Source organism: Salvia miltiorrhiza, chromosome 7 (genome assembly GCF_028751815.1).
Source record: "Salvia miltiorrhiza cultivar Shanhuang (shh) chromosome 7, IMPLAD_Smil_shh, whole genome shotgun sequence".
Lineage (NCBI taxonomy): Eukaryota > Viridiplantae > Streptophyta > Magnoliopsida > Lamiales > Lamiaceae > Salvia > Salvia miltiorrhiza.
In genome coordinates this window covers 24,759,518-24,772,680 of record NC_080393.1, presented here as the reverse complement: position 1 = coordinate 24,772,680, position 13,163 = coordinate 24,759,518, and the positions used below count along the sequence as shown (strand labels likewise).

Sequence of the window (13,163 nt, the reverse complement as noted above, 5' to 3'; positions counted from 1 at the left end):
ATTATAAGCAATTGTCTTTGTATAACTGAATAATGTCATTTACACGATTTAAGTCAGGATGTGAATTTAGATTAACATGCGGGTAAGGATTTAGGTACGGGTTAACCCAAATATACTGTACAGGAGATTTTGTGAAATAAAATTAGGAAACTCTTATATTAACATACAATGGTGATGATTCTAAAAAGCTGCTTGATTGTTTGAAATTCACCTAGGAAGTGGAAGTAACATCTCTAGAAATGAAACAAGATTCATCTGGTGCAGAAAAAAAATCCAGCACGCACACAATGTTAAAAAAATGTAACATATTAGTATTAGAAGATGTCCAAACAAAATGGTCTAAATCGAAACACAAAGTTTGATAGTAAAAATATCAAACCATATAAGTCATACCAACTTGCAATATGTTCATGTGAGGCAGCTTCATAGTTGCAACACCTCCTCTGCAGTTCTTCCTCAAGAATGCGTAGAAGTAGTTCACCACCAGCTTCTTCAAGAACACAGATTTCTTCCTCGCCCTCACGTCTCCATGCCCGAGCAGGTACGTGAACCCCGACTCAGACGCCTCCCTCAACGCGGCCAGCTCGTATTCCAGGCTGGGATCCTCATCTGCAGACATCACACTGGCCGGCAGATCCTCCCCTGCATACGATGCTCTAGATGTTGAGGTCTCTGCTGCTCCGCGCATCAAGGGGACCTTCATCTCCTCTAAATCTTGCTCGTCGTCGTCTCCTCTTGACCTCATGGAGATGCTGTCAAGATCATGCTCCCCAATGCTGCTCTCAAGAGCAAGTTCCTGAGCCTCCTTCCTTAGAAACTTCTCGAGGCTCTCGAGCAGAAGCTGCTCGAATGCACGGTGATCTTCCTTCCGTATGTCTTTGTATCCGTAGCGAGCAATGCAACGGAACATGTGGTAGTCTTTGGGGCACACCCTCCTGAACAGGAACCTCTCCTCTTGAGGCACAACCGGCACCGGGACATTCTTGATGCAAACGAAGATTATGGTCGAGTGGATCGCCGGGAGATCGAGTAGAAACTGCCCTAAAACAGAGGGGATACCTTGTACCAGCTCGTTGTACAGCAGCCCGATCCCCGGTGTTCTCACTGTCCCAAGGGAGGAGCCGAGATCAAGCATCAAGTCCATTGAGATCTTCCCTCGTACCTCGCTTTGGTACTTCAACACGCTGCCATAGTTCCACGTGTACATCACACAGAGGAAGAAGGACGCGAACGCTAAGGGGAGCCACCCGCCTTCCAGTAGCTTGGACAGGACGGCGGATAAGTATATCAGCTCGATAACTCCAAACACGAGGGGGAAGCAGAGCGCGACGAGCAAGTTGGTCTGCCATATGAGAAGCATAACTAGCGTCACCAACGCAGTGCTGACCATCATAACTCCAACTTCAGCAATGCCTGCAACAACAGATTGATTTATCCTCGAATTTTCCCATGGAAACAGAAAGATAGAGCAAAGGCTAACCGTATGCGTTTGCTATCTCCGTTGTGCTTCTAAAAACAGCTACCACAACAATGCACATGACCATCAAGAAGTAGTTGATCGCAGGGATGTAGATTTGGCCCATGAGTTTTCTTGAAGTGTGGATGATCTTCAACCTAGGGAAGCAACCGAGGGACATGGCTTGCTTGACACACGAAAACGAGGCGGAGATCATAGCCTGACTAGCAATTATAGCTGCTACTGTGGCTATGACAAACACAGGCCAGAACAGACTCTCTGCAACGTGTACCAGTACATTGTCAAAAGAGGCCTATCCAAGGTCAGGAAATTTTCGGAATGAAAGATGTCGGAGTTCATATAATATATATACACGAGAAATCCTGACCTGGAACAGAATCATAGAATATCCTGCTGGTGTCATGAGGGTGTTTTAAAAGGTATGCAGCTTGGCCCATGTAAGCTAAGAGAAGGCATGGGAAGACAACAACGGTGAAAGCAATCTGCAGCAGTCATTCGATATCAAATTAGGATGTATAGAATAATGGCAGGCTTCATGAAAAAAAGAAAAAGAAAAAGAAAAAAAAAGAACCTGTATGGATGGCACTGAAAAATGGCCTAAATCAGCAAACATTGCTTCTGCACCTGCAAATGTCATTTATATAACATGTTATTGATGAAGAAATTCATTTCTCCCATAAATATTTGTAACAGAAAAACCTGTGATTTATTAAGATTAGTAAGTGTTTCAATAAGAGCTAAGCCTATGGTTGAACTAATAACTTGCATCAAATGCATATTAGGATCCTAGTTTTTTTTTTTTTCAAGTAAGTTGCTAATTGTCTTGATTTAACAGCAAAGTTCTACAATCGAAGGTATCAAGATCAAGACACTGGCGATTGATACGCAAACAGGTTTCATACAAAAACTTGAAACTATGCCAATCAACTTAACAAATGGTAACTGTAACCAGTTGATCATATTTTGTTAACAGCACAGTTTTTCCTTAAGATTTCAGTTTTACTATTTTAATTTGAGCGTGACATTTTTCAAACTGCAGAAGGGCAACGAGATTGATATTCATGAACAGATAATCACAAAAGAGAAGATAGCAGAAAACAACTCACCTGTGATACATAAAACACAACCACCAAGTGCTGACCATGCCTCACTGCTATTCTTCTTGAAAAAAAGATATATATAGGCGGGATTTATGGCCTTTACAACAGTTACATCATACTTGAGCACGTTGTAGAGTCCAATTGCACCCAGGGTAAAGAACCAAAGTGCAAGTGCAGGAGCAAACGTCAAGCCTACTTTACTCGTTCCGAACCTTTGAATGCTAAACAGCCCCACAAGAATAATAATTGATGTAACAACAAGGGCATCTGGAAAAAGAGGGCAAATCAATCAAATTAGTAGGAGTCTCTTCTGTAGCCATATATACAACCAATAAGTACGACATGATAGGTAACAATCTATTGACCATTTAGAAGGCTAACAATGTATTCTGGTGAAGATTGTATTTAAAATCAAAGAACAAAAATGTGTTTGTTCTGCAACAAAGGGTATCCTTAGAAAATAAGAAATGGATGGTCATGCTCACCGACCTGTGCCAAATCCTGGTATCCGACCCTGCAGACCGCTCACAGCAGACATGACTGTGTACAAGAATTGTGTCAGTAGATTATAACTGCCAAATAACTAAATTCATATTATGTAATTAATCTGCTCTTGCACATAATCAATCAGCAATGTGTAGGGATGGGTATCAAGTTTGACACTATGATGACATAAGAAGTTGGAATTTTCCTTTGGAAAATGTTACAGAACTTCAAAATAATGCAAATGCAACCCTCTGGCCTTCAAAATATGAGAATTGTGCTTGCTTTGCAGCATCTGATGAATAACTAACTAAATCCACAGCAGTCTTAGCATGCATATGCTTGAGATTTTTCAAAGACCTGGAGTTAATTTGTATACGAGATGTGAAGAAACATCAAACATTCGATTCAACTCAAAGGATAGTTAACTGTCAGCAAACTTGTCTATCAGAGTTACCCGCTAAAGGGAACAGCTGGATCAAAATCAGCACTGAATATGACAAAATTAACACCTCATTTAAGAGCATAGCATTTAGTTCACTTAACCTATTAACTATCACCAACACAAAATTACCGAAGAAGCAACTCTCCAGAGTCTTACCAATACAGAAATTAAGGAACGGTGTATACCTGAGATAGCTGGCGTAAGAATACCATCCCCTATAATCATAGAAGTCCCCATAAGAACAAGTAGTAAGAGAAGTTTCTTAAAATAAGCCTTATGCTCCAAAGCCTCCTTTATGTTCAAAGCTCTCTCCAGTTCAGGAGTGGGTAACTTGAGCTTGAAACTGGAAATTTGTTCATCGGCTGGCTGACGATTTGGGAGAAGGTTAACATTTGCATACCTGCATATTAACGAGTATAATGCAAATGTTCCACCTGTCATTCGATCAATATGAAGTATCAATATTAAACTTTTTTTTAATTGGCTTTGTAAAGGGATGCTATAGCTTTCCGGAAAAGATCTTGTACCTTCCCCGCTATCATTTGCCTTCAACACAACGAAGACATATTTTGCTAATGGAATGAGAGCAATTGTGTAGATTACTAGCGATAAAGTTCCCAATACATCAACATCTGAAGTGATAGGCACCTTGCTGAATACGTCAGAGAAGACATACAGAGGACTCGTTCCCATATCACCATATACAACACCAAGTGTTTGAAATGCCAATGCCAAAGTTCTCCAAAGAGAATCACCCTGCATTGGTCAAGTCTAGTTGTGAAACTACAAGAAGTGATATTCTAACCTAGCCTAACTTGAAGCATAATGCTCCGAGAAATGTCACATGATAATTCAGAACAAAGTGATGTAATGTAATAAAAAGTTTGAGGACTACGGTGAATCAGATCATCAAATTCTGCAAGTTCAATATGTAGATGATAGCAAATATTGCAAAAATCCGAAGACATCAAAAGGGGAGAACGCTGCTCAGATGAAATGCATCAGTAAATTGCTAGTTCCCATTAGTGTTTGAGGCATATAACTACAGAGACCAGTCACTAGAGAAAGGTTTTAGCAATCATAGCAAGTATACATAGTAAAATATAGTATTATAGAAGAAAACATCAACCAATTTCTGGCAGCTTTTAGTAAGAAATTGAAACTAATAGACAACAGGTGCTTATAACCCCCCCCCCCCCCCCCCCCCCCCCACGAAACATAGAGAAGAGAAAAATTTCTCGCAAACACACACAGTAACAAACCAAAGAACCAATCACACACAGACACAACTACTGATGTCTTGAGTTACAGAAACTAAAAGAGGGAAAAGAGGAAATCAACATGTCAACATCAGAAAATCAACGAACTAAGAAAGGCGGTGAAATATTGTCAAAGATGATACTTTTATTTGTTTGATAATATAAGTAGAAACCTTGTGATGGTGGCCATGAGCGCCGGCAATCTCCATGGCTTCAACATCAAAGGAATCAACTCTCTTGGGCTTCTTAATCAGCCTTCTTCTCACAGTCCCATATCCTTCTCTCCCTCCCTCATCGCCAGCCAACGACCACGGCGGCGACTCGGAGTCCACCTCACTCCCGTCCACCCACCGCCACGACTCCCCGCCGCCGCCACTCCCACTGCTTCCCAACAACCTTACGCTGATTTCTTCAATCCCATCATCCATTTGCTACCTTCCTCAGCCTTGAGTCTTATCCAGAATTCAGCAATTCCGCGAATCAACGATCAAATTTCCCACCAATCTCAAGAAAAATAGTCCTTGGGAGAAAAAGTGTTGGGAGTTCAGAGTGAGAGTGATAACTTTCTATATTTAGAAGTTGCCATGTGCGATTCTCTGAAAAACTTCGAGACGCATTATTTTTTGGGAAAAGACCAATAATTTTGATGTATTATTGGCCTGCTCACTTCTCTTACACAAAAATTGAAATAATAAATTTGCCAACAGTATGAAACAATCGCGGCAAAGCAACCCCTATTCTATTTTATTCACCATTTGATTGGTCCCAAAAGTGAGGCGATATCAAAATATCATTACGTAGGATATTCTCCCACCATATCCTTACTTAATTTCCCATCCCAAATATTTTTAAAACTTGTTCTGAAAAAATTAGGTATAGTTTTATATTAGTATTATATATCAAGAAAAACTAATACATATACGCTTCCAGTGAATATAGATTTCTATCCGTACCCTTCAAAAATTAGTACAAACTCCTATTTCTACACTCTTCGAGCTTGTCGACTTTTAAATAAAATAACACTTATTTACTATATTTTATTGTTTTGCCTGACTTATGAAACGTAACAATAATCCTCTAGTTAAATTTAAATAAATAAAAAAGTAATGCCGATGTGACCTAGCTCAAGTGGCAAAGCTGAGGATCTGAGACACCCAAAGACTCTCATTTGGGTTCAATTCCTGTTCCACCACTCAAATTTTGAAACGGAATAAGTATTTTTGAAGCATTTTTATGTTTTTACGAGGGTTTTCCATAGGTACTTTTCACATTACAATTGTTTAGGATTGATTAACATTTTTTTATAACGATTTTATGATTTTTTTTAATTCAGTTCAACAAAGGAAAGAAAATCCTATTTTGATGGCTCGGCCATTAAAATTATGGCGTATTTAATTCGTTTTCGGAGGGTATACAAAATAAACGATATATGGGGGGTTGGGTGATTTTTGTAATTTAATGATGAGTGCTTCTCAACTTCTCTGACCTCACCTCACAAATTAAGTAACTGGGAATCCAAGATTGCCCAATCTTAAAAATGAATGCAAAAAAGATAACATATAATATAGCAAAATATCAAAAGTTCTGATGATTGATCGAAAAACAGACCACGACTTCAACATGATGTCCAAACTCCCTGGTACATTTCTAGACTAATATTGAGGCGATGAATTTAAAAAAGATATAAATTAGGAACCAAACAACAGTCTATCCTCCGTTTGCTTCTCCACTGGCTCCAGAGTTTCTTCAGTTACCCGCAGCTTTTGATTCGATCACCTTTTTAGCGAACGAGGGCAAACAGAAGGCGGCTGAGTGGATCTGAAGATAAGATCGAAAGGGCACAAGTCTGTCATTGGCTAAAGGCGAGGAATAATGTCAAGTAGTTTGCAGACGATGTTAAGTGTAGTACCTCGGAGTTGTAGAACCTTAATGGTCCCTTTGTTTTGGCATGACTGTCATCAGCATCTATCGGGTTGATTGGATTCTTGAAGTCGACTGAGGGACCTTCGGTGGAACAAAGCATGAACCCAATCACACCACTGAAAAACAGATTGATTAGCATCACCACAGACATGGCCTCAAGCTCATGAATCAGATGGAAATTGAACTGCCCAAGTTGGGGTTTATTCGGTGCGACAAAAAATACCTTGGGTATGTGGGGACTGTAGTCCAAGCGTAATTTTTTTTTTTTTTTTTTGATCAGTAAAGTAAAAATTTTATTAAAAGAAAAGGGATCAAGGCATCAGGAATGCCAATCAAAACAACAAAACAAGTTTGAAGTCTTTGGAACACCAAGAAGTAAAAGTAATTCCTAACTCCACGATTTTGTAGGCCTCGTTCCAACTCCAAAGTCTCCCCTTAATCTGTAAAACAAGTCTATCAATATCCCAAGCCTTGTCCCGGAAACGACTATCATTCCTGCTTTCCCAGAGCAACCACACTGTTCCCACCCACAAAGCTTTAAGCAGTCTTCTTTCTCTCTTCTTTTTTCCAGCCGCAATGAAAGAAATGAAGTGTTGAAAAATACCTCTCGGATTTGCCGTTTTGATGTCAAGCCATTGAAAGATCTGGTCCCACACCGCCGCTGCTTTAGGACAATAGAGGAACAGGTGTTCCGTCGTTTCCTCACTAGAAACACAGGCATTGCACCATCTCTCCTCCACGCTGATCTGGACATTTCTTCTACTCAGATTATCACATGTTGCCAATCTGTTTCTAAGACATCTCCATGCCGTCACCTTGGCTTTATTTGGTGTTGGGGCCTTCCAAACCTTTGCCATCTCCAAAGGTAAAACTTGTTGCTCCTCTCTTGTTTTTGCCACAATTTCATATGCCGACTTGATTGTGAAGCATCCATCTGGTGTCGCCTTCCAGTTCCATCCGTCTATTACATCTACACAAGGAACAAAATCAGCTATAACCAACTGGAGATCCTCCGCAAACCCTTTCTCCCTCTCCCTTAACTCCCTCCTCCACTCCACCCTCCACACCCACGACCCTCCTTCCCAAAATCCACTTTCACCAACCAGCCTTTTCTTGTTCAGGCTCAAATTATACAGTCTCGGAAACACAAACTTAAGGGGTTTGTCAACCGCCCACACATCCTCCCAAAAGCTGGTATCAAGCCCATCCCCAATTCTTCGCCTCAAATTATTGATGAACCACCGATCTCTCCTTCCTCCTACCTTATCCACAATTTTCTGCCACCACCCTTTCTGTCCACCTCTTCCCGCCACCGAACATTCACCCCCTTCCCCCCACACTAGCCCCCCATAAATCGATTTGATCACCCTTACCCACAGAGCTTTCCCCTCCCCTAAAAATCTCCAGAGCCACTTACTTAACAGGACCTGATTAAACCAATCGATATTCCGAAACCCCAGACCTCCTGAATCCTTGTTTAGGCACAAGGCATTCCACTTGAACCAAGTGATACCCCCCATCTGTGTGCCTCCTCCCCACAAAAATTTGGTGAACAGTGAATTAAGTTCCTTAATCACCGCTTTAGGTATGAAAGCGAGGGATAATTGATATACCGGGATGGATTGCAACACCGACTTGACTAGAGTAATTCGCCCTGCCAATGAAAGGTGTCTCTTCTTCCAGCTTGCCACTTTGTTTGAAACTTTTTCAATCAAAAACTTCCAATCTCCAACACCATTGCTGCGCCCCCCCACTTTAGTACCCAAGTAGTTGCACGGAAAGGAACCGATCTTGCACATGAGGAGCGATGCCCATCTCCTCTCAACTGCCTCATCCACTCCCACTGTCAGAAGACAACTTTTGTCGAAATTTACAGCTAAACCCGAGGCGAACTGAAAGAGAATCAGGAGTTTTTTTACGCTCTCCATATTCTTGTCATCTGCCTCCAACAAGAAGATAGTATCGTCCGCGTACTGTAGATGTGAAATGGGCACTTTATCCTTGCCAATCTTCGCCGGGACCAGGAACTGCCTCTCCGTTGCTCTTTCAATGAACTCGTTAAGGCCTTCCGCCACGATAAGGAACAGGAAAGGTGACAATGGGTCACCCTGTCTCAAACCTCTCTCCATTTTGAATTCTCCCGTCGATGACCCGTTCACCAATACACTTGCCATTCCAGATTCCAGACACCCTTTAATCCACTTCCTCCAAACTCCGTCAAAGTTAAGTCGATCTAGAAGCATATCCAAGAAATCCCATTGCACAGAGTCGTATGCTTTTGCGAAGTCAATCTTGAAGAAAATACGGCCCACTCTCTTCTTTTTTGCCTCAAAAATAGCTTCATTCAGGATAACCACCCCATCTAGGATGAAGCTACCCTTGACAAAAGCACTTTGATTATCGGAAATGATCGACCCCATAACCCTCTTCAATCTCTCAGCCAGGATTTGTAGTCCAAGCGTAATTGACAGAGCCTTTGAAGATCTGGCAGCAATTTGCAACGATATCTTCAATAATGTGCATGTGAAGCCATATGCTTTCGGCCTGAGTACACACAACACCTCCTGGTCGGAGAGCCTTGGCTACTGATGCAAAAAAGGGCTTTTCAAACAACTCTTGGGCAGGGCCTGAGACGTGCAACATACAACTTCAACATTTGAATGGAAATTTTTAGGTGCTGCTAAGAAGAAAATTGTACCTATTGGATCTGAAGAGTCCACTATAACTGCATCATAAGTTCCCTCCGGCACAGCCTTTAGGAATGCAACCCCTGCAAAGAATCACAAATTTAACCAATTGTTTTTGGGTGGGGTGTTAAAGCAACAGATAACTGAATACCATCTCCGATATGCAGTGTGACTCGGGGGTCATCAAATCCCACGGCTACATTTGGGAAATATTGCTTGGAAACCTGTGGGGAAGGACTGGATTAGTTCGATCATATTACTTCAGGATCATGAGAATACATTATAAGATATGTGAATAAAAATGAAATTAGAATAACTCACATCAACAACCATCTTATCGATCTCGCATATGTCTATCTTCTCAACAGAGGCATGACGCGACACTTCACGCAGGACGCCACCATCTCCTCCTCCAATTACCAAAACCTAAAAGAAAATTCTGCTCAGTCCTAATAATAAGAATCATGAATAGATATATTAAAGTGTTTTTTACTATATATTTGATGCTTTTAAGTGCTACAATAGTTTCTTTGTGCACCAATTATATTAAGAGAGCCAAACGGCCATTCATTCTCGAAGTCCATTTCTTTTCATATATCCATGAACTCAAAAATTACTTCATATGTTCCCAAGTAAAACTACCTTTCTGGGGTTTGGGATTGAGCAGAGTGGGAGGTGAGTTATCATTTCTTGGTAAGCACATTCATCCCTCTCCGTGAGTTGAATTACACCATCCAAGACGAGAACCTTCCCATATGTGGATGACTGTAGCAGAACATTTGACAAGGAGATTAGCTTGCAATAAGACAAAAGATAACGGTCAATAGGCACAGCAACAGACTAATGCTAAATATGACGTATTCCTCAAAGCATCAGGTACCTGGAAGACAATGACATTCTGATAATCAGATTTCCCCTGAAACAATATCTTTTCTACCTTCAGTGAGTGCGCTTCTCCTGCATGTTTTCCAGAAAAATTGCAGTAAGGATCATATTACTACATCCATCCAGAGTTCAGATGCACCAAGTTAAACAAATAAAGATTGACTGGTTTTTTATGCAATTTTGACTGCACGATTAGAAGCTTTAGTTTTCAAATTACATCTCCCTGTTGTTCTCTTTTTTTATTATACTAACAATCACATAGCACTTTGATTTGTGAAACAGGTAGGAAAGCTGTTCTGGATGCTAAAGGCCCACCTTAGTTGATGTTGACATCAACCAATTAGGTATGTATTAATCCAGGCCCAAGGAAACGAGGAAAGCCACAGAAGAATGCATATTCAATAGAAAGCAATTGATAGCACTAATAGATAATGAAGAGTCGTTTGATCAACTTAGGAAGGCTAAGGCACAAGTTAAAGTGCCAAAAAAAGCAGCGTGAACAGAAAATATATGCACTTGCATTTCTCCGCTGTAAGACTTAGGAGAAAAACCAACTTAAGCTGAAACATAACAAGCACATGTTGCTGAAAAACTTGGGAAGGCCAACAGTAATCGAAAACAGCCACAATAAAAAAGCAGCGTGGATAGAAAATATATGCACTTGCATTTCTCTGCTGTAATTAAAAGAAAAACCAACTTAAGCTGAACAAGCACATGCTACTGAATCATATCTAATTTCAGTTGCATAAACTTTGTATATGCTATCATAAACATTAAGCATGGACTACATCTTCAGTGAGTGAAAAATCTGACTATAAACAGAAAGCTATACCATTATTTTTTTTCCACTTCTCCTTTTCATTGATTAAAATAGAAAAACATAACAAAAAAACGCTGAGTTGGTACGGCAATATATAACAACCAAAAATGATTTAACAGAATCTGTCTCTTTCTTTTATGGTGGTGGGTGGGGGTGTACGAAAGGAAGTTATTCTCTTGATTCTATTCACGCACTGGTATTATTAAAGGGGAAAAAATATGCCGTACAAGTAGCAAGTATATTATTATGCAAGATAATATTCCAATCAGTTAACTCAGAAAAGAAGCGTCACAAAAACTTAAGCTAAAATTGAAGTTCAAATAATATATTTATTGCCATTCGTAAGCAATATGTAAATCGAATCATATTCTTAAATTATAGATGTGTGTGTGTGTGAGCGCGCGCCCCATATTCCTCAAAACCCTGTCTCGAATCAAAATCTGGTAGAGAAAACAGACAACCATTTAAACTCCAAGTTCCATCAGAGTCATCCAGAACACAATTGAACAAATGCTGATGCACAGACCATATTATGAACCACCAAAGAAAAATTGAGACGAAACCTTAATGTGTCCCAGAAAAAAAACATAATATGCACTAACAAAGAAGAAAATCACAAACACAGATGAATACGCAATAAAAAAAACACGTGAATAACAAAATCACCTGGCCACATTGGGCTAATCTCCGAGAACCACCCCGGGATAACAGACGACATGCACTCGGGCAGCTCCGTCGCCGCTCCGTTATTCGCTTCCATCTCAACCGAAACGCCGCCGTTCTCCACCTCCTCCTCTTCGCGCGGTCTCTTCACCGGCAATTCACCCGCAGATTGAGCAGCCGCCTCTGCCATACGCTCAGCCCGACTGGTTATATAGTAGAGGGTATAGAGTGTTGTCTCTATATGTGTATGTATATGTTCACGCGGAAGAGTGTGCGAGTGCGTGAGAATTGATTGGAGAGAATCTGCTTAGGAAAGACGCGCGGTGGCTTTCTGCTTGAGTGACCTAATATAATTGCCTTCCTCTATTTTTTAATTTCTAGTTTTAATTTATCTTTACAAAAGCAAAAATATCTTCCCCACCTCCATAAGGGTTGCCAATCTTTTCCATATCCGTCCCGCGAAGCGTGACCCACTTTCCTTTTTGAATTGTCCCACGAAGCTTGACCTGTTTCAAAAAATAGTAAAAAATTTACCCTTTATTCACCTTTTCACTTTTTCACCTACCACACTTAACACACAAAATATCAATTTCTTAATTCTCGTGCCGAAAAGAAATGGGTCACGCTTTATGGGACGGAGGGAGTATTATACTCCATCGGTCCCACCAAGCTTGAATAATACTCCTTCATTCGTCCCTTAAAATTATGCATAATTAATTTCGAGACGAATTTTGATAAAAAATTATTAATAGTAATGATAGTGAAAAAAGAGTCTTACATTGAAAATTTTGTTAAATACATTATGAGTAAATAGTGTATGTTAAAAATGTAAAATTGTAAAATTTATATGTGGAGTAATGTCCAAAAATAGGGTAGGCATAATTTTTAGGTATGTAACAAAAAAAGAAGATATGCATAATTTTGGGGGACGGAGGGAATATTTCTTTTCGAATTTCCTTATATGTTAAAAATTTTCTCTTTATTTACCCTTTCATTTTTTCACCTACAACACTTAAAACACAAAATAATACTAATTCCTTAAAATTCGTGCAGAAAAGAATACAAAATACTAATTTCTTAAAATTCGTGCAGAAAAGAAATTGTTCAAGTTTCGTTGGACAAAATGAGTATTGAGTTATTTGCATATAAATACACAAATTTTCAGCATTTTTTTTTCACGAACTTCAATTTTTAAATATAAATACACAAACTTTTTTTTAATAACATAAATACATAAACTTTACCAATTTCGATCAAATTATATCTGATTTGACTTCTACGTGGCATATTATTGTCTACATGACGTACGCGTGTCAATTTTTAATTTAAGTTATTTACGTGTAAACACGCAAATTTTTAGCATTTTCTAATTTTTCTTACGAACTTAATACTTTTCTGATTTTTACTACAAACTTAATACT

At 39.7% G+C, this 13,163-nt stretch overlaps 2 protein-coding genes across 3 annotated transcripts; both read right to left on the bottom strand.

The window, feature by feature from the left end:
• Positions 1-290: 290 nt before the first annotated feature.
• Positions 291-5,621, bottom strand: LOC130993653 (putative potassium transporter 12). Its single transcript, XM_057918634.1, has 9 exons — positions 4,938-5,621; positions 4,033-4,261; positions 3,691-3,939; positions 3,067-3,117; positions 2,584-2,844; positions 2,049-2,101; positions 1,845-1,959; positions 1,481-1,735; positions 291-1,413 (listed from the first exon to the last, which is right to left on the bottom strand). Exons 1-9 carry the CDS (start codon positions 5,190-5,192, stop codon positions 374-376), a joined length of 2,508 nt encoding a protein of 835 aa, XP_057774617.1. The 5' UTR covers positions 5,193-5,621; the 3' UTR covers positions 291-373.
• A 681-nt stretch (positions 5,622-6,302) lies between these two features.
• LOC130993656 (spermidine synthase 1) lies at positions 6,303-12,099 on the bottom strand. 2 transcript variants are annotated; one of them, XM_057918639.1, is made up of 10 exons: positions 11,746-12,099; positions 10,255-10,331; positions 10,017-10,139; positions 9,696-9,800; positions 9,526-9,598; positions 9,386-9,457; positions 9,129-9,314; positions 6,911-6,926; positions 6,674-6,803; positions 6,303-6,582 (listed from the first exon to the last, which is right to left on the bottom strand). In XM_057918639.1, the coding sequence occupies exons 1-10, from the start codon at positions 11,930-11,932 to the stop codon at positions 6,511-6,513; spliced, it is 1,041 nt and encodes a 346-aa protein (XP_057774622.1). In that variant the 5' UTR covers positions 11,933-12,099; the 3' UTR covers positions 6,303-6,510. The 2 variants fall into 2 exon arrangements, with proteins under 2 accessions (XP_057774622.1, XP_057774621.1); XM_057918638.1 differs by having other exon boundaries at positions 6,911-6,945; positions 9,154-9,314.
• Between the last annotated feature and the right edge of the window lie 1,064 nt (positions 12,100-13,163).